The sequence below is a fragment of the Python bivittatus genome, unplaced genomic scaffold (assembly GCF_059951505.1).
Source record: "Python bivittatus isolate LINGU-HERP-01145 unplaced genomic scaffold, Pbiv_v1 ctg000070_np1212, whole genome shotgun sequence".
In the NCBI taxonomy this organism is placed as follows: domain Eukaryota; kingdom Metazoa; phylum Chordata; class Lepidosauria; order Squamata; family Pythonidae; genus Python; species Python bivittatus.
The window spans coordinates 407,132-429,841 of record NW_028277034.1 but is presented as its reverse complement, the minus strand read 5'-3'; the positions used below and the strand labels follow the sequence as shown (position 1 = coordinate 429,841).

At 40.5% G+C, this 22,710-nt stretch overlaps 1 protein-coding gene across 4 annotated transcripts in view; it reads left to right on the top strand.

Annotated features, from left to right (window-relative positions):
• The first annotated feature begins 450 nt into the window (after positions 1 to 450).
• Positions 451 to 22,710, top strand: part of STX18 (syntaxin 18) — a 60,905-nt gene continuing 38,645 nt past the window's right edge. Inside the window, exon 1 of one of the 4 annotated variants that reach the window (XR_015793898.1) lies at positions 451 to 1,946. Coding sequence is in view for 3 of the 4 variants with exons in the window: in XM_025172566.2 (XP_025028334.2) it covers positions 1,647 to 1,946 (300 nt within the window). In the remaining variant the exon portion in view is untranslated. The other 3 variants (XM_025172566.2, XM_088130492.1, XM_007437253.4) reach the window with 3 other exon arrangements.

Below are 22,710 nucleotides of genomic sequence, written 5' to 3'. Positions count from 1 at the left end.
TGGCCATCAGAAAATACCCTTCCAGAATAATAGAATGAAATATAGATATAGAAGTAGTATAGTTAATAACAAATACAGAAAATGTTTATATTATTAGAAATAATTTCCTCAAAAGGAAAGTAGGAAGTCTTTTGTTTGTTTGTTTATGTGGGGTTTTTTTCTGCTTGTTTGTTTTGTTTTGTTTAAGGTATGTCTTTTGTAAAAGGCTTTTAGATGTCTGTCTGATTTTTATGTTTTGTATTGCTTTATGTAATTGTATATTTTATTTGTGTAATAAAATTTTTCTAAAAAAAAAGAAAAGAAAATACCCTTCCAGGGTCTTAAACAATGGACCTGCTCTTTCAGGATAAGCTGCACCTCAATTCCCAAGTCCAGCTTCCTACTGACCAACAGAAACTCTGCCTTGTTTTATTCTCCCTCATTTCTACAAGCTCATTGTTGACCCTAGGCAACATTCGAGGATATCCAACTGCCTGCCTGGCCCTGATGGATGGCAAGGAGCAGGAGAGCCAAGCTCCACTCCCCCACACTGACTGAATTCCCCCACTGGGGTTTTAGGGGCATTCTGCATGGTGTGGGGAGCAGATGGAATCCTGGGGATGGGCATCAGTCAACAACACTCCCACAGCCCCATCTTCTGGATAGGACTGAACAGGAAGGATCTAGGCTGCTGCAAAACAGCACATGTGCCCACGGCCCAGTTGCCCCAGGCTGAACAGATGGATTCCCTGGTTAATAGCACTGGAAGTAGCTGAAATGCCTATAGAACTACCCACAGTGGAGAAATGGGTGATGATGGCAGAGCTTGCAGAAATGGCTAAATTGACTTGTTTAAGGAGGGAACAACAATCAAAGTCCCTTTATGGACTTTTTGCTGAAAGTGGATAAAAATGAATTGGTGACTTTGAGATGTATTGATTAAAAAGGTTTGTTTATGGGAAGAAGGGAACTATGATATGTAATTTGTGAGGGCGGAGATGGTAATTACTATGTTTGTAACTGCTGCAAAGATTGGAAGTTGCTTCTTCAGATATTTCTTTTTTCTTTGTCTTTTGTTATCTTTCACTTTTTCTTTTATATTTTCTTCTTTTTTCTACTTTTCCTTTTATGTTGCTATAGTTTTTTAATTTTACATAAAATCTTCTTTCAACCCATCCTTATTGCTGAGACAGGACCTGGGGCTCTCAACAGCTGCCCCCCAACAGTCTCTGACTCTTCTCTTGTCCAACCCGGGTGGGTGTTCCAATAGGTCCCTGAAACCAGATACACGCTGGCCTTTCGAACAGATTGTAAGAGATTTTTTTTTCTTTAGGTGAAAATATTCATGCGCCTTCTTTCTCACGCACAAAAACAGAGGCTATTTCCAGACAGGTCCTTACTGTAGCGTCATCCTGGCTTATTCACGAATATTTTATAGATGTCTGCCCAGTCTCTGACCCTCCCTTGCTTTTTCCATCCGAGGGAGCCAGTCTTGCTGAGAAGAGAAACACTAGGCGCGATCCCAAACCTTTCCAGAAGGCCGACTGTCCTGGGGGGGGATCCCTCAGGAAGGGAGATCCATTTTTATCTCCTTTGCCTTAATCCCTTTCCAAAATGGAGGGACATTTTAAAATTAAAATGCATTTTAACATTTACGGTGAACTGGAATGGCTTTTGACGGGCATTTAGGGGTGGCCCCAATCCAGACATGGCCCGCGCCATTCAAGAGGCTGGTTCTGACCTTGGAGGCCCTTCACGGAGTGGGGCTGGGTCAGCTGAGGGCCCACTTCTTATGGGCGCTGGCTGGCGGGCCTTTTCTGCCGTGGCCTCCCTCTTGGAGCATCTTCCTCCTGGCCCGAAGAAGTGGCTGGGCCCTCGCGCCAGGCAGAAGGGCCGAGCCGGGCAAGGGCGCCCCGAAGAGGGCGTACGGATCGCCTTCCCCCGCTGGCGGTTCGCGCTTTCTAACGGTGCTTTTCGTGCGGCGGCTGCGCTTATTGATCTTTGGGCTGTTCCGGCGGAGGCTCCCAGCCGTGGCGCGCCGCCCAGAGCAGCGGCGATCGCCTCAATCGAGGAGGCCTCGCCACGGTCTCCGCCAGGAAGGGGTTCGCCCCCCACTTTCCTGGGCGGACGGGCAGACGGACGTCCGGGGGGGCGACTGGCGAGGGACCCCCGCCTCTCCCCGCTCCTCCCGCGGGGCCAGGCCGGGCCGCGCCCCTCCTCCCGGCATGGCGGCGGCGGACATCACGGCGCTCTTCAAGGCCAGCGTCAAGACGGTCAAGACGCGCAACAAGGCGCTGGGTGTCGCGCCCGGAGGGGCCCCCGCCGAGCCCGCCGCCCTCTGGTCCAAGCGCGCCCCGCGGGGAAGGGGCGAGTTCTCCGGGCGGGCCCGCGAGGTGGTGAGTCGGCCCAGGCGCGGCGGGGGGGGAGGCGGACCCAGCGGGGAAGGCCCGCGGAGGGCGGCCGCCTGCTTAGGCCGCGCCGCCGCCCTCTCGCCCCTCGGAGCGCCGCCCGGGCCACAGTCCCGGGAGAGGAGAGGGGCGGTCTGGCTTGGAAGGGGGTCCGCTCGAGGTGCAGGGCACAGGCGTTGAATAGCTCGACATCCCTCCGCCCAAGCCGGGGACGGGGCGAGAAAAGCAGGGCCCTGGGCCTCTTGAGCTGGAGGCCGGGCGGGGATGCCCCCAGGAACAGAGGGCGCGTCCCGTAGAGACACTTGCGGGGGGGCTCTCCTCAGCTGGAAGGGGCGCGCTCCCCAGCGCTCCTTCCGGGGGTCCCCACTTCTTGAGCAGCTAGCTTTCTGCTTCAGGGGCGGTCAGCGTGAAAGATGGCGCAGGAATACTGGCGGAACCGACGTTGGCGTGCTGGAGCTCCTGATTTTAAGAGGAACAGCCCTGCGAGCACTTCGACGCTTAGTTTGGGCTTTTAGGAAGCAACTGGTAGGAAAACCAGAGCAGTAATGAGGACGGGAGGCGCCCATGGGGCCTCATAAAGGCTTGAGCTGTTTATGGAGGAGCTACCAAAAGCAGTTGCAAACAATTCAAGGCAGGAGCGGAATGCGGAATGGTTGAGGAAGCCATAATGGCTACCTCGGAACGGGGCTAAGATTAGGGTTGTTTGGGCTGCAGAAAGCTGGACCACCCCTAGATGGCAGAGAACAGGGCAGAAAGGTCTCTTTGCTAACATCTCCTGATTGTGTGGCCTTTTTGTAGGGGCCGGGCTAGGAATGGGGGACCCCTGATGTAGCCCCTCTTCAGCTCTGGAAGTTCCCAGGAGGGTTGGGGTCAGTCACTCTCTGCCAGCCCCACCTGCTTGTAAGGCTGCTGCTGATGTGAGGAAGAGCAACGGAAGAAACAGGAGAGTCAGGATATCAACCTAACAAAATAATTGGAGAACAAGTCAGCCTTGCGATGTGGCTGCTAAAAAAGGCAAATTCAGTTTTAAGCTGCATCCTCAGAATAAGTTTCCCTTTCTCAGGAAGCAGTTTCATTTTGTGAGGAAGATCTGGAGACTAGAAACTGGAAAAACGTCGCACAGAAAATCAGGGCCCATTCTCCATTGTTTCAGAGTGCAGGACACAAAATAATGGATTTAAATTTCAGGAAAGCTCTAGTCAAATGGGGAGGGAAGAGAGACATTTCTGATAGAGCAGTTTGACTGTGGGCTGCCCTTCACTGGGGGTGTTCAGGCAGTGGCTGGACATTCTGGCATCTGTTGAGGGTGCTGGGATTTGGATTCCTGCACTGAGCAGAGGGTGGGCCTTGGGGGCCTACAGTTCTCTTGCATGATGCTTGAATTTGAGCTCTAGGGTTGTATAGATGGCCTTGCTGCTGCCACCAGGCATTTGTAAGTCTAAGGTTTAAAAGTTTTACATTTTGTATTTTCTATTGGAGATTAGTGGAGATATGCAGAATATTGCACGTTAAAGCTTTTTAAAATTCCAAACACTCCATTTTGTGTTCTGATAATTTTAGAAGTGTTTTGCGCTTGAACCAGTCTGTTTCCAGCTTAGATAACCTCGGGTGGTCATAAAGACAGTGGTTAACAAATTTGGAACATCTGTTTTGAACTTGAAACAGTTTGAATTGAAATGCTTTCCATGTTCCCGTTAGGGAGAAGCCTATATAGTTTGCTGAATTAAAAATATAATCATTGAGTCTCGTGTTCTCTCCAGTAAATATGCATAGACTAAAAGAATTGTCCTTTACATGGTTAGTTAATATAGGTGCATGTTAGCTTCCTTAAAAATCATGATAGCTTTCAAGTATCTCCTTCCCCAAATCCTGGGGCCACCTCTTCCAAATACTCAATTTCAATGAAATACTCTTGCTTCTTTTCTTGCCTCCTATCACTACATAATATGTGGACTGTGATGGAAGCCTTAGATCAGGTGTTTTTGCTTCCCCGTACTTGATGCCATATTCAGAGTTATTCTGTTATCCCTACCAGTGCCCATTTTCTCAGGTTGCAGAAAGAGGGGAGCAGAAGTCTTTGGCTGCCCCCTAAATGGTGGCTATTCCATCAGTCTGTCAGAACTATTTTCAGCTCAACTGGTTGTGATAAGGAGGGTAACTTTGACAACTGGGACCTGGCTTTCATTTTTTCTCCAACCTTACCCCCCCCCCTTTTTTTCCTTTGTGCATCAAGATTGGAATATTAGAAACCTGACATATCACTGACATTTGTAGGTTACTCTGGGAGGCTTTTTGGCTAAACAACAGGGTGAAAATACAAAAGTATTGATAAATCTTAGGATGTGCCATTCTGAAAAGTGTGAATTGCTAATACAGATTTAACACAGTTCCCAGAAATATGATAGGTCTAATAACGAGCAGATTGCAACTGATGTTTTGCTGTATTAAAGTTATAACTTTATTTCCTTGGTTTCTGTTGAGGTCTCATTTTGCCTTTCCAGGAGCCAATTTTCTGTGCCCAGATGAAGACAGAATTGAATCTAAATCACAATATGATTTGTTTTAAGTTTATAAAGTCAATTTTAATTGGTTTATGAGTGGGTGCATTCTACAGCATCTCCGTTTTAGTTTTAATCTCCCTTGGTCTTTGCCGACGTTTATGTCCCTGTTTGGCTCTGCTGGAAAAAGTCCATTTTATCCATTTGCTTCATGGCTGAAGTCTCATTCATTCTTGTATAACAATGTAAATTAAACAATACAATGGAATTGGTATATCATGTATATTTTTCACATGCATCTGTTATTTATTTGAATAATTGCTATATCATTTATAGTGAATATTTTAAAAATCTAGTATAAATATTAGAAGGAAATGTGCTAAAATTACAGTATTTTTCTTTCTAGAGAAAAATGCCCAAAAAGCAATGTGGAAAGTTACATTTATCTCAGAGATTATTTAAAAATTGAGAGACAGCCAGATTTAAATAGTAAATTAAGTTTGTGACAACAATAAGTATGCAATGCAGAACCACTGTTTAGATATGCTATTCAGTCTACTAGTTTTGGTGTTTTAAATACTTTGGCTAGAATTATTATTGTTATGACCAGTTTGTCACATTCATATGAGATCTCTCTCAGGAACTGATGGGGTGAGGACAGTAATTGTACAATACATACAATATAGACAGAAATTTATTTCTGTAATAATTCTGTTTTGAGTATAGGAAAATGGCATATACTAGATGAATTCTGTTCAGTGATTTGAAAGAACCATTCTTATTTCATACATTTAAAAAAGCTGGCTGTATTTCTTTGTGTTTTGCAACAGTTTGCCAGATACATTTAGCAGGTCGTTTTTTTCCTCGCATGGCTGTGAAAATGCTCCATTGGTGGATCTTCTCCAGGTGGCCTTGCCATAAAAGATTAGGCCTTGACCATCAGAAAAGGTTGTATCCAAACTGTGGTCCTCCTTCCTGGTCATGTTACCTGCTACCTCATATAAACTTAGGGGGGATGATACGGTGAAAGTGCCGGCCTAGGAGCAGGGAGACCCAGGCCAATCTGCCTTACAGGGTAGTTGTTGTGGAGAAAAAATAGGAGGTAGGACACCAGACTGCCTGTTGGTCCTGTTCTTTTTCAGTTTTTAGCAGTTGGTTTTATCAGCCTGATTTGTTTTTATCTGGTTGTTTATTATTTTATACTTCCTTTAGAGGCTTTCACATGAAATCAGCATGTCTCAGCCCTTGCAGTGAAGAGGAACTTTATCTGTATGGATTGATTACAATGACAATCTCAAGCCATAGTTTGAAGCAACCAAGGTTCTACTTTGATATTGCAGAAGAAAAGTTGAATCCAGTATTACCAAGTATTAGTTATTATCTCTCTATAATTTAGGTTTTGAGGATGCCATGTGCAATTAAAAAGAGTATGAATAAGCCAAAGATATAACCATAATAAAATATACCAGTACAACATAACAGTTAAAAGTAGACTAAATAAGGCAGCAAATAACAACAGCAATTAAATGGTGGATAACAAGAACGTTATAATCAGTAAATTCATTGAGCAAAGACTGAAGGATGTCTAATGTTCATGTAATCTGATTCTAATATATATATTGTGGAAGACAATTTTTGTAATGTGTGTTTGATTATCTGTACCTTCAATTTCTGTGAAAATGAATTCACTCCCTTTCCAATATATTTAATGTTTGCAAATCTTTGCCCCTGAATACTATCAAAGTATCACATGGGTCCTCCTAATATTGAAAGGGAATTGAGTAAATAAGTAGCCCCAATTTTTGGTGCTTGTTTCATGTAAATCATGAACAAAAGTCTTCCAACATACTAGTGTAAAAAAAAGAAATCACTTAGATCCAATAACTGATGCATCACCACAGCTATAATAATTGCAGTCTAAACACTTCTTGTAATTAGTGATAGTTTCACATTGCTGTGCAGAAATTTTGGCTCATTCCTCCATTGCAGATTTTTTTCAATAACATTTAAGGTTTTTATAGCATGACCTTCTTATTTTAAGTCCCACTACAATGTTTCTGTGTGATTTAGGTCTGGATTGTGATTTAGCTTTTCCAAAATACTGATTTGATCATCTTCTCTTGTAGACTTCTTTATATGTATGAGATCATTGTTTTGCTGCATAATTCACTTTGTGCTTCAGCTGAATGATAGATGGCCTAATGCTCCTAGGTAGAAATCATGCTTCTTTTAATGATGGTAAACCATCTAGGTCTTGAGTCAGCAAAGCATCCCTGCCACCTCCATGCGCAAGGTGGTATAAAACTGTTGTGGAATTCAGTGTTTTGTTTTCACTGGAGATTAGCATCTTTGTACTCCAAAAAGTTTCATTGCTAACTTAATCCGTGTCCATAGCATTTCTCCTGATGTTTGAAGAGTTACTGAAGTGTTTTTTGGAAAACTAGAAACAAGCATCAGGGTTCTTCTGAGTGATAGCTTTTGCTTTACTACATTCTCAGGAACCCCATTTTTAACTCAGTGTTTTTCCAGTGATGGAGTCATCAGTGCTGGCAGTCGGAAAGGCACAAGAGGCTTATAGATCCCTGGATGTTGTTCTGAGATTCTTCATGACTTCCAGAGCAATTTTAAAGTGCAGTTTTGGAGTGATTTTAACAGGATGGCCACACTTGAGATTCTTTATTGTTCCAAATCTTTTCCATTTCAAGGCTGTGGATTGATGAAATGGACCTGTACTGTTTTCCAGATTGATCAGCATTGGTGACTTTTTAATGAGGATCTTCAAGCATGCCGCTAGAACCTGTGTGGCAAGCACTTCATTGTGATGAGAGGAGCCAAAGTTTTGAGATTTCTGTAGGATAAGGCTACCCCAAATCAGTCCTGATCGTTTAAGGAAGCACTCGCACAACTGTCCGTAATTATCCCTTTAACTGAAGAGATTGAGGAGGTTTGATTACTTTGGCACATTGGCACATGGCATGCTGGATGACTTTGTTTATGAATAAATGAAATAAGCACTGAACTCTGGGGGTATTTGCTGACTCAGACTTCAGCAGGACCTGCAGGAGGCTGTGATAACATTCAGTAGCAAAGAGATGCAAAAAATCAGAAAGAGAGTCAATATATTTTTCCACAGAACTGTGCAGATCAGTGGTTTTCCCCTTCCTGTAAGTACTGTAAAATATAAGATCTGCTTTGTAAAGCTCACAGACAGTACCCACTTTCACCTGTACATTTGTCTTTAATGTCTCTGGGACTTTTAGTTGTGTGAGATTTTGCTAGTAAAAAATCCAAGCATGACTTCTCTGTTCGAAGACTATTGTGCTGCCAGCTCTTCTCCAGAGCTTGCAGGTAGGCTGGGTGCAGAGGACAGACCCTGATCTTGACCTGCTCTTTGGAGATGAGCTGAGAGATGAATCTTTTTCAGTTCTCTGTGTTTTGATACATTTGAGTAGATTCAGGACCTTTTAATTTGCAAGATGGAAATGTTTTCATTGTGAAACCACTACTACAAGGATGAAAGTTTGACTAGAAGAATTACATAAATGAGATCATTTGGATATGTCCTTCCTAGGAAGTTTGCATTCCCTGAGAATATATGTTCCAGGGAAAGATACAGAAGCAATTAAATTTTTTTGCATTATTCATGAACACACCCTGAAGAAAAATGTGTGTGTTGGACCTCATTCCTTACTGTTTACCAGTACCAGAATTTCTCACAATGTTGACCTGCTTGTCAGCGGTTTCTCCCAAGCATTTTCTTTGTTTAAATTTTAAAGCTCTATTCTAGGATCATCTCAGAAAAGCAAACTCCATTCTCTGTCCTTCCTTAACACTTTGCACACCCACTTTATCTTGGCATATTTCTAATATTCTGTGAAGGAGGAAGGACTGTAAGCTGTGGAAACAAAAAGAAATATCCCAGATTCTTTGCCAAGCAAAATTGTAACTTTCAAATGTATAATCCCAAATATGTTAGCTACTTTATAGTATTTAATACTTTTTCACTAGTTAAATTCACTTTAAATTTGGCTGTTTAAAAGGAATGAGATGAAAACTGTCAAAGTTGCAGTATTTAGAAGTAGACCTTAAAGATACCATGATATTTGTTTATTCTGCATTAAAGAATAAACCGTAGAAAATTCCATGGTAGGGAATAATACCCTCTGTTACAAAACTCAACCCAGCATGGCATTCAGACTCAGTTATTCAACTAAATATAATATATGCAGCTCTGCATTTTTGTTATGAATTTCTGAATGTTATTTGTGTGTTAATGATCTGAAATTTGTTTTTGTAAGGAAAATAAAATGGTAACAAAGGAGTTGTAGATAAGAGATGGCTGTCAAACCTCTGGGACCTGGGGAGATTTTGTAGAAATCATGAAATTAAAGCAAGGATTGAAACTACCTCTTTTGAAACATTAGAACTAGGAAATTTATAAACGTACTAAGATTTTGTTATTGGTTGGCAGGCATTTCTTACATTTTCACCCTGTCATATAGTGAACCAGAGGCAAAATTTGTCCCTATATTTTCTTTGTGTTTGTTGTTTGGTAACATGCTGACACCCTATGTTGGACATAGGCTAAGATACTGTGTTTCCCAGTTTTATACAGTAGATCAAATTAGATCCCATTGTGTTAATTTTGTTTGCAGAGCTAAGTTGCAAAATAATTAAAAACTGTCTCTTACTGTGCAATTTATGCATATTAAATGAGCTTGAAATTTCCATATTGTCTCTAAAGTTAATTTGTTTGAAAAGAAATTGTGGCAACAAAGTTAAGTGCTTAACTGCTACTTAATAATTTTTCCTGTGAACTTGTTGCAGTTTTTGTTCTTCAGTTAAATATATCTTACCACGTTCAAACAAGTCTCTTTGCACTATTCCCACATTGCCTCTCTTGCTTTTGTAGCTCTAGCAAACAGCTGAGGAGAAGAAACTAACATGAAAGGGAAGTATGAAAACAATCTAATGATTAGCACCGAAACGAATATTTAATTAAAAGAAAGGTCATGCTTAAAAGCCCCAATGCTGACTTTTGGAAAGTAAACCATGTTGTGGTACTTGCAAAGCTCAGTGTCCTGTGCAATAGATATAGATGTAGAACTGGAGCTTACATTTGCAAGCTGGAATGTCCTGCAGATAATTAAGTTGTGGTCAGGCTTTAGAAAAATACAAAGTTCTCGAACTATGATTTTGTAAACATGCTGCAATAACATTTCTTTATATTTAACAGTTTCATATAGAAAGCTGATACTCTCACAAGGCATTGATTAAAGGTAAAACATCAAGAAAGGAAAAATATTAAATTAGAACTTCAGTTAGGATGTTGACAGTTGGCTTGTAATATTAAACAGATGTGCATGTTCTTGGGATAATCCTGTTTCAAAACTTCATTGCCAAGATCTAAAAAAAAAGACAGCTATATGATTTTTTATTAATATTAAATTTGCTTTTACTTTGGACTCTCTTTTCCTTCTTTTTTGCCACCTCTTGATAGGGAGGTGTGAAAAAAAGTTGCATTTAAGAACAAAATTTACCAGGTAGAATGAAAATGATATCTGTCATCTAGTTCGTAATAAACAAAACTGGCGTTTGCTACATAGGTTACATTCTTGTTTGTGTGATTGAGAGGGGTAAGGGAACAAGATTGATTGAACATTGCTTATAGAAAATAATTCAGTTTTCTGCAATGGATTGAAGTTTAGTATTGTAATGTTTCTTTTTTAACAATAGAGGAATATTAGTGATCAGTTGTAAAAGTTCTCGTGGGATGAGCTGTCCTTTTTTTTCAGTTGGATGCACAGAGCTTTATTATCACCTACTTGTTGTTTGCATGTCTTTTTTTTGCATTAGTTTATAAGAAGATACTGAAACATCCCTAAGTTATTTTCTTGGGATGAAGGTTAGGGCAGTATTTGTAAAACAAAATGATTAGCAATAAATTTATTTTTGTTTTTTACTTGTTTATCTTTCCAGTTTTCATTAAGAACTCAGATCTACAAATTATCCATCAAATCCTGTGTATTCTCCTTATCTGCTTCAAGATAATACCATCTTATTTCTCCATTGATAAATAAAATTAGTAGATTTAGCTTTGTTATGCAATAACATTAAGAGTCTAAGATTTGGGGAGTCACACAAAGAGAATGTCAATAAAGGATGACCCATTTCTGCCATACCAATAAACTTCTAAAAAACTTTTGAAACTTATCATGCAGCCTTTTAAAAAGGTTGCCATGTAAAACACATAGCTGAAACCCTAATGAGTTTGCAGAGGTGGTTTAAAAATCCTTGGTTTAGCTTCAGCTGGTGCAAAATGCAGCAGCGTGGGCAGTTGTGTGTGCCCCTAGAACGATACATGTTATACCTCTGCTCCACGAGCTGCCTTGGTTGCCAGTTTGCTTCCGGGTCCAATTCAAGATGCTGGTTTTGACCTTTAAAGCCCTTCATGGCATTGGGCTGGGTTATCTGAGGGACCCCCTCTCCCTGATTATTTCTGTCCATCCCATCAGGTCTGGCAGAAAAGTCTGCCAGGGAATTACATTTGGTGGGTCCCAGGAGGCGGGCCTTCTTTGCTGTGGTGCCCGCCTTGAGGAATCTTCTCCCCCCAGAAGTGAGATTAGCTCCATCCCTCTCAACATTCCACAAGTCCCTCAAGACCTGGCTGTGTGATCAGGCCTGGGGCTACTAGGGGATCGGGGAGATTTTGCGATGGCTCCCTTACTATGGTTAATGTCATCCTCTCTTGTTTTGGGTGCTTTTTATAATTATTTTTTAATTGTGAGTTTTTATGTATTGTTTTTAATTAAGTGTTGTACGCCACCCAGAGTCACTTTTGTGTGTGATGGGCAGGTATATAAATATGATAGACAGACAATCATCTATCAGTGATGGACATGATTTCCAAGTAACCTTTTAATGGGAATTCTATATTTCCATTAAATGGAGGATCAGCCATTGTTCCTTTATAACAACATCTCTTGCTATGAAGGGGTGACCTGAAACCATTCCATGGAGTCTAACATGACTGTCACATTTTCTCACCTCCCAGGTTTTGGGCTAAATATGGGACTCATGGTGTAGATTCAGAAGTTCTCATGCTATTTTATGAATTTATCCCAGCAATACGGCCCAGTTACAGATTTTGGCATTTACCAGGTAACAAGTTCCCATGTGTCCAGGTGTATGTGTATTTTTTTTTTTTTAGCAGTTAGTAGTCTGATTATCCAAATTAGCTTGCCAGGAGAGAAAGAGAAATTTGTTCTATCCCAGAGATCCTGGATTGGTGATTGGATACATGTTGTGCTAGAATTACCTTCAGTAGTGGACTGGCATTAGAATAGGTTGCCTTACATAGCTGCGGGTTGTCATCATAGAATTTCACTTGATAAACTTTGTTGATCACAGATAAATTCATGTGTGTTAAGAAGACTTTATTCATTTACCAAATAGAATGCAATTAACATTAATTTCTCATTTACTTCCTTTTCCACATGTATCATGGATAGCATAGAGCAACCATATAAAATATTAATATAGGATAAATAAAAATATTTTGAATGTTCCCTTTTTTCATTCTTAAATGTGGATGGTTTGAATCCATTTTGTTGTGCTTTGATATAATGATGGTTGATAATGTTATAAAATTTTCTTTAGCCTAGAAATGATAGAAGTCTTTAGAAAAAGTTTGTGAATTCACCTGAAAACTGAGCTTAAATATATTTATTCTAGAATATAAATCAACATTGATTTGGAGGAAAAATATGAAAAATGTGCAAATAATAATTTGATCCCTGTGAGCTATAGGGTACTATTTTCAGTTTAAACACAAAATAATTGTTATAGTGACATTTGTATATTTGGGAGACACTTACATGGTTTTAGTTTGTTGATTATCCAAAATTGTTTTGTGCTTTTCTTTTTTCTTGTTTCTTTTTTTTCTGACAACTGTACTGTATCAATACTGTTTTACTTGAGTGACAAAACTGTGTTAATGTGTGATGTTTCAGAATTGAAGTTGGCTCACTTGACTGAATTTTTTTCCATGTCAACTAAAGCCAAATAATTTTTTTTTAATTATGTTTTTTTGTATGAAAGATTCCTCCACCACCACCACCACAAGATGCGGAGATGCCGATCCTTCAGTACATTTACCTCTTTGCACAGTGGCCAGGTGTTGCATCTGTTAACATGGATCTGCAAAAGGCAACTGAGGGGTGTTCTCTGCTCTGTTCAGCATCTGGCCATCTTAACTTGAGAAACAGACCTCCTCCCCTTAAAGCATCAGAATGAAAGTTAATCTTTCTTAGTAGTTTCAGATAAGCTGGGGAGCTGTCCCATTTTATATTTGTAACAATCTTATCGGAGAGGCTAGGCTGAGAATCAGTCATCAGCACAGAGAAATCCTGTCCACTTCAAGTTTAAGCATGGTTTTGAATCTAGCTCTCACTGGTTGTAACATCACACATTCACTTTTTTTGGAACTTCTGCAGATATTCTTCAGAGCACATTATCAGGAAAGTTTGATTCATTATCTTTTTTACTTCTATTTATTTCTTGCACTGTATTTCTATACACCAGACTTTCTGCAGTACAGTTGGTTGATCTGCTGATTGTTGTTCATAGGATAATTGCTGTTATAATTAGCTGAGCAACTGTGTATTGTTCCAGTAATTATTAGGTGATGCTCATGCTAAAATAAAAGAAAGACGTTATTTTGTCTTTCCAAATACCTTGTCTAGGTATTCCTATACCTATTTAATAAAAATGTCTATGCTTTTTAAAAAAGGCAATTTTGAAAATATGCGGGATGTAGCAATTAACCTACATGTATGTATGTAATACTAGAAAATGAGCAACTTATTACATTCAAAGGGTGATCTGATAGGCTGAAATTGCTTAAAACATCAGTTATTGAAGATCTACCCTGGGGATTTTAAGAAACCATTTAACAGATGAAAGTACATTTTGAAAAGTCTGACCTTACAGCAATCATAAAATGAATCCAAACAGTGCTTCTTCCCCTGAAACGTATAGAGGCCATCTGTGTCTAATCCTGTAATTACAGACTGAGTTCAATTACCTTTTCAAACTTGGAGCAGACAGGAGACAAAGCAGCAAATGTGCAGAGAGTTTTGTCTAGACCTCAGTTGACCACAGTCTAAAAGAGGAATTTATATCTAATTTTATTTAGCTTGTTCCGTTTGGTTGTTTATTTATTTATTTGGTTGGCTGTTTTGTTTTGTTTTTTTACCACCATATTTCTAAAGAATAAATGGCAGTAGTTCTTGAAAGATTCATTTTGCTACTACATTATCGGATCTTGGAAGCTTTTATTCTGGAGCACTCACTCATTTTTAAAGAAAGTGAAGGAAACGGCTTAAGTTCATAGAATGGGACTTTAGGGTTTTTAAAAGGTTTTGCTTTTTCAATCCTTCATGGTTTTCTATCCCTATTGGCTAATACTGTGGACTCTAGTATATACAGTGGTACCTCGGTTCACGAACTTAATTTGTTCCGCGACTCTGGTCGCGACCCGAATTGGTCGCGACCCGAATCAAATTTTCCCATAAGGTTCAATGTAAATACAGTTAATCCATTCTGACCCCTCCGAATTTGGTCGCGACCCGATTTTGGTCGCGTTCCGAATCAAATTTTCCCATAAGGTTCAATGTAATTACGGTTAATCCGTTCTGAACCATATGTATTTTTTTTTAAAACCGCAAAAATATGAAACAAAATACAGTATGAAGAGAGAACGCTAACATTGCTCGACGCGACTTCTGGCGTGGAGGACAGGAAGGCGGGTGGGGAGGCGGTTATTGCTTGGCGGGAGAATCCCCCTCCCTACAGGAAGCCACAACCACGTGTCACGGGAGGGAAAATGGTTGTGGATCCTGTTCGTCACCCGATCTGGCGTTCGCGAACAGAAGCAAAATTTTGCGGACGGAGCTGTTCGTGACCCAAATTGTTCGTGAACAGAAGCGTTCATGACCCGAGGTACCACTGTAATATATAACAAGCTCATTAAAATAATGGAAGGGGTCCAGGGGACTTAGTTATTGTCAAGATGCTGATGCTCCTCAGCTATATTTCTCCTTTCTGGCAAACTTGAGGTTGGCTGTATCTAGGATTGGAGGCAGAAAAATAAACTGAAGGAAAACTCAGGCATAATAGGGTTGTCACTGATTTGGGGGCTGAGTGTCAGCATTTGAAGATAGAACTCTTCCGGAAAGGATTGCTCTCACCTTTCAATCATAAGTTTGCAATCTGGAGGTCCTGCTGGATTGAGTCTTGATACTGGTTAGCCACCTAACATTAAATGGCATGGAGGATTTGGCTAATAAGGCAATTGTGTCCCTGCCTGGGGGAGAAAGAGTTGGAGACTTAGGTGGTGGTAAACTCAAGGCTGGACTCTTTCAATATGTTCCTCATGAGGTGGCTCTTGAAGACAATTTGGAAATTGTAGCTGGTCCATAAGGCGGACCGGTGGGTGAGGAATGAGGCTTCCATGAGGTCCTTCATTACCCCTGCGTTGAGACAGCTTCAGTGTTTCTGGTTGCCATTTGAATAATAATTAACACCATACATGGCTTAGGCCCAAGCTCTTTGGAAGACTACTTACTGCTTCCAAGTCAGCCTTGCACTCTTGGGGCTTATCTGGCAGGACCCACTTAACAGAGTAAATTACCATGGAAGCAAACCCCCTCCTGGAACAGTTTAGGGGAAAGCATAGAACAGACCTGTTTTCCCAGGCCTTTGAATGCTACTGCATTCATTTCTGGTATATATCTGTTATACTTACATTCATTTTAAAAATAGCAGTTAACAATAAAGCACTTTGAATTTGATGGCAGAAAGGTGTTTTGGAAAATATGGGGTGTCAACCTCAGAGCTGGCTGCAGTTCCTTGGGGCTGCTGCATCTTTTTGTGCAATTGTGTGCCAATTATGAGGGTCATTTGTAAAATCCTGAGATAAGACATAGATGCTTTGAAGAATTGCACATAGGTGCTAGGTTTGTGCATGTGTGTTAAGGGCTGGAGCTGGTAAGGCAAGAACCAGTGTTTCCCAAGCTAGAGGTGGTTGTTAGTAGAGAATTGCAACTCCAACTTCAGGGCCACCACACACTACTATTTCAAGTATTAGGAAGCACTGAAAAACAAAGCCTGGCCTTTAAACCCTTGAGAACCCATGAAAGTTCATAAGATCTTTCTGCCTCAGTGGTCGATCAGCTGTTGTGTTGGGTGTTATTCTGGCTTTCAAGAGAGCCCCTGATGTAGAGCCAAGTAGTTTTATGCCATGTCAAGCCAAGGAGTTGTGCTCAGCTGAGAGACTGCTCAGGAAAGCTGACCCCCAGGTGCTCCATGGGCCTTTTTGCAGCCAAGTCCAAAGCATAGCACAGACCTAATCAAATAAGGTCTCCTTGCTTTGCTGAATGTTATATTTAGCTCATGATTCATTTCAGACTTTGTACCATGGTTTCCTTTCCAAGATCACCTCAGTAGGGAAACCATAGTTCTAGCCATTGCTCCTCTAACAGGCAAGTGCATGTGAGATGAGACTGTTGTTTGCATATCTCACTAAGCCACCATGTGGTTTGGTTCTGGCTTAAAATAATGTGTGAACCCAGCCACATGCAACAAATAGTGGTTAAACTCTGGCTTAACTGAGTATGAACCAAGCATCTGCTAAGTCTATATATTATGCTAAGTAATAATGTAGTTTGGTTGATTTATGTCAGTTAGTGGTTAAACAAGCCACAGGATAGTGCATGTGTGAATCCAGTCACTATCTGGGGATGAAGGCCACGGTTTCCTTTCCTGATTTTGGATAATGCAAACCATTGTCTGTGGGATTGAATGGGATGGAATAGAGGATAGGTATGCAAATCTGCATCAGCCTGCATATTTTCCTTGTAACTTGTGCCCTGCCCTGTAGTAAGAATGATAATCTTAACTGTGTCTTTTGAAGTTGATATGTGCTAGCATTTTTTAGGCTCGGTGTCTGGCAGAATATGTGAAACTCTGGTTTCAAATCTAATTGTGAATATATTACTACATTTACATATCTGATCTGATAAAGTATATAAAATGATCCTAGTGCCTCCACCAATATTCCTGAGCTTATTGAAAACAATTGGAGCCATTCACTTCTCTGTAAGAAAAGAAGGTTAAAGGTGTTGGGGAGGTGCATTTGTGTGGTTAAGAGTGTAAGCAAGAGAAAAACATTTATTTAAAGTGTGCTTAGTTGTGTAAGCTCATGCATATGTGTCTGGGTACATATGAATAAGTGAAATAAACATACCTGTCACATTCTACATTCCTGTCTTTAGCTTTATAGGAAACAAGAAATCACTTCCAAGTTGAATCTGAAGAGTGGCCATCCTTTAAATTCCTTAAGTAGAACTGCTTCTAGCTCTAGTAAAATAAATTAATAAAAAATAATAAAGACACTTCTTTTGGCACTTTATATCTAACAATGCTATCCTAAGCACTTTTACCTATAAGTAATTTTTACTTAGTAAAAATAGATTTACTCTCAGACAAGGTTGTTTTGCTGACCTTGAAAAAAATATTTTTTCTCAGTATTTGAAACCATTAAGGAATGTTTCAAGCAGTATAGCATTTATTTCCAAAACATGATTTGTACCTTTCCATTAGTAATTCTTTAAAATAAAATTATGCTTTATAGAAACCTTGACTTCTTTAAAACAGAGATTGCCTAAATGGTATAATTAAGTTGTAAGAAGCGGCCCTCAACTAAAATCCTGTGGCCGCATACAAAAGACTGTTTGATAAAAGAACCTTCATATGCAGTAACTGTACTCTGATTCTCATTAAATAAATAGTACCTTTGGCTATTTTGTCTAAGTGCGAGATTAACTTTTATGGTTTCGGAAGCATATTACTTTCTAGCCTTCTTTTCAAAAAAGCTGTGATTGTTCATAACAAGTTTGACCTCCTCCTCCTAAAGGAGCAGTTCCTTTAAAGTGCTTCCCTTTAAACATGCAGGGTTAAGCTATTAGCTTAAAAACATCATAACAATGTTGCTGTGAAGTTAAATCACAATAAAAATCATGAAAAATATACTGAGGTTCATAGGTTCAGGCAAGAGAAAAAAGGAAAGGAATGTGAGTTACAAAATAGTTAAGCATTCCTAAACTTAAGTGCTAAATTATACTTGATACTGAGTATGCTAACCATAAGAAAACTGTAAAAGGCATATAAAGACAGTATTTTTATTATGCCAAGTGAAGGCATAGGATAGCATGTAAGCTTTGGAATTCTTCAGAACGCATTGCCAGGTTTATGGGTGAGATAGTAAATGAAGTTGGGGAGGGGAGGGAGGAAGGAAGGAAGGAAGGGAGGAAGGGGCTGATGTTCAAACTAGGGAATTGCATTTAGTTAATGTTCCTAGAATGAATGCAGTGGGAGTACGTTGAAGATGTTCCAATTCAGTTTGCAGAAGTAGTCAGACAGAGAAATGATCTAAAGAGCTTCAGACCTCCAAACACTTCAATTTGGATTGAGCAGGCACAGCAGGCATGGAATTTGGATCTCTACGTGCGTGTGTGTGTGTGCACGCGTGTGTGTATTTATGCTGGGATGGTGGTATTGGAAAGGAAAGCGGACTGAATGGAACATCCTGGAAGAATGCATAACTAATCACATGGAATGTGGATATTATTCACACTGCCGCATTTTTTGCAGTTTGCTCTGTAACATAAAGACATATGTGTCAGAATGTGCGTGGTTACAGACTTCACAGAGATGTTCATTTTTTGATAATTATGTGTTTTTATATTCCTTTGTTTTCTTGTGGGATAATATATACACATGAGCAGTATTGGTACTCTGTCTGGAATGATTCAGATTATGAAACACTAGAAAACATGCCTTGTGACAGGATTATAAGTGGGATTCAATGTATTGGATAATTGATTCTTTCTTGTAAACAATGTAAGAGTAATTTAAATGTTTTGATCAAAATTATTAGGAAAAATGCTCTTGTGGGTTGAACCATTGCAGAATTAAGTGTGCCCAAGCTGTTGGACTTCAGGTGCTGAGAATTTAGCAAGATTGTGCTGGAAGCCTGCTCAGGGTCCTACCATTTCAAGTAAATCACAAAAGGGCAACTTTCAGCAGTTCATTCTTTGTTTCCACCCCCACGCAGCCCAAATGAGCTCCAAAATAGAGCCTCTTGGATGCCAAGTGCACCTACTTTGAGTAACAAGAATCCCTCCAGCATCCAAAACATTTTACCTTTACTTTAAAAAGTAAAATCCAGCCCCCAGCTAGACAAAAGTTGAGCTTCCCACCCTCCAATTGTAGGCATCTATACCTGAAAGTAATCCCATAACATGTGGATGGAACTTACTTCTAAGTAAACAGTCATACCACATACAGTTGTTGTATAAAAATCTGTTCCAATCAGTCTTTCCCTTAACGAGTCTTTCATGTGGGCGGAGGAAAATTGTCAAAGGGCCTGGGAGCTCTGCTAGGGAGAAAGAGGTCAGCTTCACAAATTACCCTCACTTTGTTTAGTTGATAGGATTTTAAATTTATTAAGAACAAATGGAAAGGGAAAAAGATAAATAGATACATAATATATTGAGAGTAAAAAGAAAGTAGAAGAGAATATATTTATGTAACAGCACAAATAAAATTTAACTTAGTAACTGAGAATTGTTGTAAATCAAGTGTATTTAATCAGTAAAAAATCAATTTCAATAAACATGTATTTTGCCTATTTCTTTAAAAATTATCGTTCCTAACATTTCTCACAGCAGCTTTTGTGTTGCATTTTGTGAGGTTTCAGATCATTGTGTGAAAATATAAATATTAACTAAAGTTCTGATTAGAGTTGGGCAATAAAACAAAAAAGGGAATATTATTAAAATCAGATGTGTCTCATATTGAAATAGAAAATGTGTACACGCCAGCCTGTGTGTCAGGTTTACATGGCGTAGCTTTCATTTATTATTTCAACTGTGAGGGAAAGCCTGACTTAACAATAGCACACACCAACTTCCCTTTATTTGTGGAGATAATAACCAATTAATAACACAATCCTGGATGTGCTTACTTGAAACCGAGTAGCTTACTCAGAAGTAAGCAGGATTAGACCCAGGCAAGCAAAACTGGCCAGCTAGACAACCAGGGTTCATTTGTGAGTGTGAGATGGACTGGTGGCTTTTTTGGAGCTGCCTTTGAATTCAGTGTGTTGGAGAGAAGTCAATATGATCTTCAGTTTGTCTGATTCGGTGCTCTGTTCCTGTTCCAGAGGGATGTTGCCCAAGGCTTCCCCCTGCCTCTTCTTCGGTTGCCCTGACAGGTTATCTTGTGAGAGGGTGGGTGGCCGAATCCCCTGATAGATGCTAGCCGTCACACTGCTGAATTAGGACTACAGTACAGTACAAGCATGTTTCTGTCATTCCTTAAAATGAGGTTCTTGTAGGAGTTGCTATATTAATTCATCTTGTATTTAGGCATTACGTCTCCATCTGTGGAGTATTGTGATATGATACATATCGGGTGTGCTGTACTTCAGATGCCGTTCTGATAAGATGCCTTGGAGGGCAGAATCAGCCCATCCACAGAGCCTTAAAGCAGCTGTCCTTTCTCAGAATTGTAGTCAGCAGGTAAAAAATGCTCTCTGCTGATCCTTCCCTTTCTTCAGGGCAAGGAGTGAGTCTGCTGGGACCAGCAGGGGATTCCAGCCATCGAACATCCAGTGAGACCCAAACTGCCCCTGAAGTTTGAATCGAGTGGAGAAATAAGAAAGTTGCTGGGGACGGTTCTTACACAAGTAAACTAAACATTCCCTCTTTATCTTCCTCTCTAGTTCTGCAAATATGCAAAGGAAAGAAGTTGTTTAAAAGCAGCCGTGCCTGTAGGCGTGTACTTCCACTAACACCACTCTTGGTGTGTGGGTGCAGCGGTTGGGGAGAAAAGGAAAAAGAGAACAAAGATCAGCAGTTGAGTTTTAAACCACAACCATGACAGTTTGATTAAAACTGTGTTGTATCTCTTTTATACTAGGCTCTCATCTGAGTCCATACTGAAGTGATCCAAATGTGGTGGGATTATTTCTTAATATTTTCTGAATGCAGTTTAGTTTTCCAGTGAATAAATTTGTTGTCTTTTAAAGTACTCGACAGAAGACACCTAATTTCTTTTTATTCTGGCAAATTCACTTTGTCTTTTCAATGTGCTGACTTGTTCTACTCAATGCAATCTGTGCAGGAGGGAAACCCATTTACTTCAGTTGGTTTGCTACATACCCCAGTACTGCACCAAAGTAGGTTGAAATTCTCCAGGCTGAATTTTGATTTTTTTTTTTTAATCTGTAGAGGGTTTGCTTCCTTTAAACTGTTGGTTTAATTTCTGTTTCTGTTTTTGTTTAAATTTCTAAAAGGATAGCTGTACAGTAACAGTAGAGCAAGTGTCTCTAGATAAAATGTGCAAGCTATGTCTGTTAAAAGTGAAGTAGGTCCTGAACCCTCTTCTACTTTTACATGTTTTTTTTTTCTTGTTGATATAAACCAGAAGCTGAACAAGGTAACCCCTTTCCTGCGATTAGAGGCAGCCAGACTGTCTCCCGCTTTTCTGCCCTTCCCCCGCCCTTGATGGAGCGAAGCCTTTTGTTTAAGATCCGCTTGCTGGGGAGGCCCGTGTGAACTGGAGGAATTGATCTGAATGAAATGTTTTTGTTTAAAAACCTTTTGCTGAAGCTGAAGCCAGGCAGGTCCTCAGGAGGTGCATCTTCAGAAAGACTGGTCCTTATGACACGGTTTGGACTTCTGCTCTGCAGCCTTTCTAAGACAGTGCTGGAAGTTACCGGTTGCTTTAAGAGGTTGGTGCATTGCATCTCCTTTCTGCCCGGACACGTGGCAGTTCAGGCCCCTCTGGAGCCCGCTGCTCCCTCCTTCGTCTGGCAACCAGTGGAAAGAGGGGGCATCGTGGGGCAGTCAGGGAGCCTAGGTGTAGGCCTTGTGGCAGAGGGTCACGAATCGGGGCCCAGCTTGCTAATTGGATACACCTTTATACACCTGAGCAGTATAAAAAAGCAAGGGTTTTTCTGTCCTTGAGGATTTGTGATCTTTGTCACTGCATAAAGAACAGCGGTTTTAGTTGAAGTTCCTTCTGGAAGTCTTGCAGTTACCCAGCTTTGATCAGAGGAGGGAGCAGAGCGAAAGGAATTGCACGAGCGGGCTAGCTCTCCCTTTCCAGAGGTGAGAGTGAGTTGGATGGGGCTTCTGAATTACAGGTTCTCCCTAGGCTCATTCCAGAATGCTACTGCTCATTGGGGGGCGGAGGAGGCCCATCTGTGTTGGGCCAGAGGCACGCCCTGGGCAGCACAGGCTCCAGGGCACTTCTGGCTTTCCCCACAGCAGCACAGCAGAATGGGTTTCCTTCTCGGCAGTTTTTCACAAAGGTGAGGAAACAGCCACGTCTTGTCTTTACTCCAAAAACCCCACATCCCAAAGGGAGAAAAATAAAATATGGTTTGTCAACATCTATCTGGTCCTTATTTCAAGAGCAGCAGCAAGCAGGTGAGCTGATGCCTCGGTATTCTGCTCACCTTGGGACCATTTTGGTTGGACTCTGAGATCCTCATCTTTTGGGCTCAAAGGGTAATGGGGCGTGTTTGGAAAATTTGAAAGGGAAGCTATTTCTAGTGTGGCAAATTGATTGGGATCAGGTTAACTTACTGCTTTTATTACATTTGCACATATGGCTGGTGTCAGTGTGATTACTTTTTTTAGTAATTGAAAGCTTTATTTGAGAGTTATTTTATTAGGATACTTGACATATTTTAA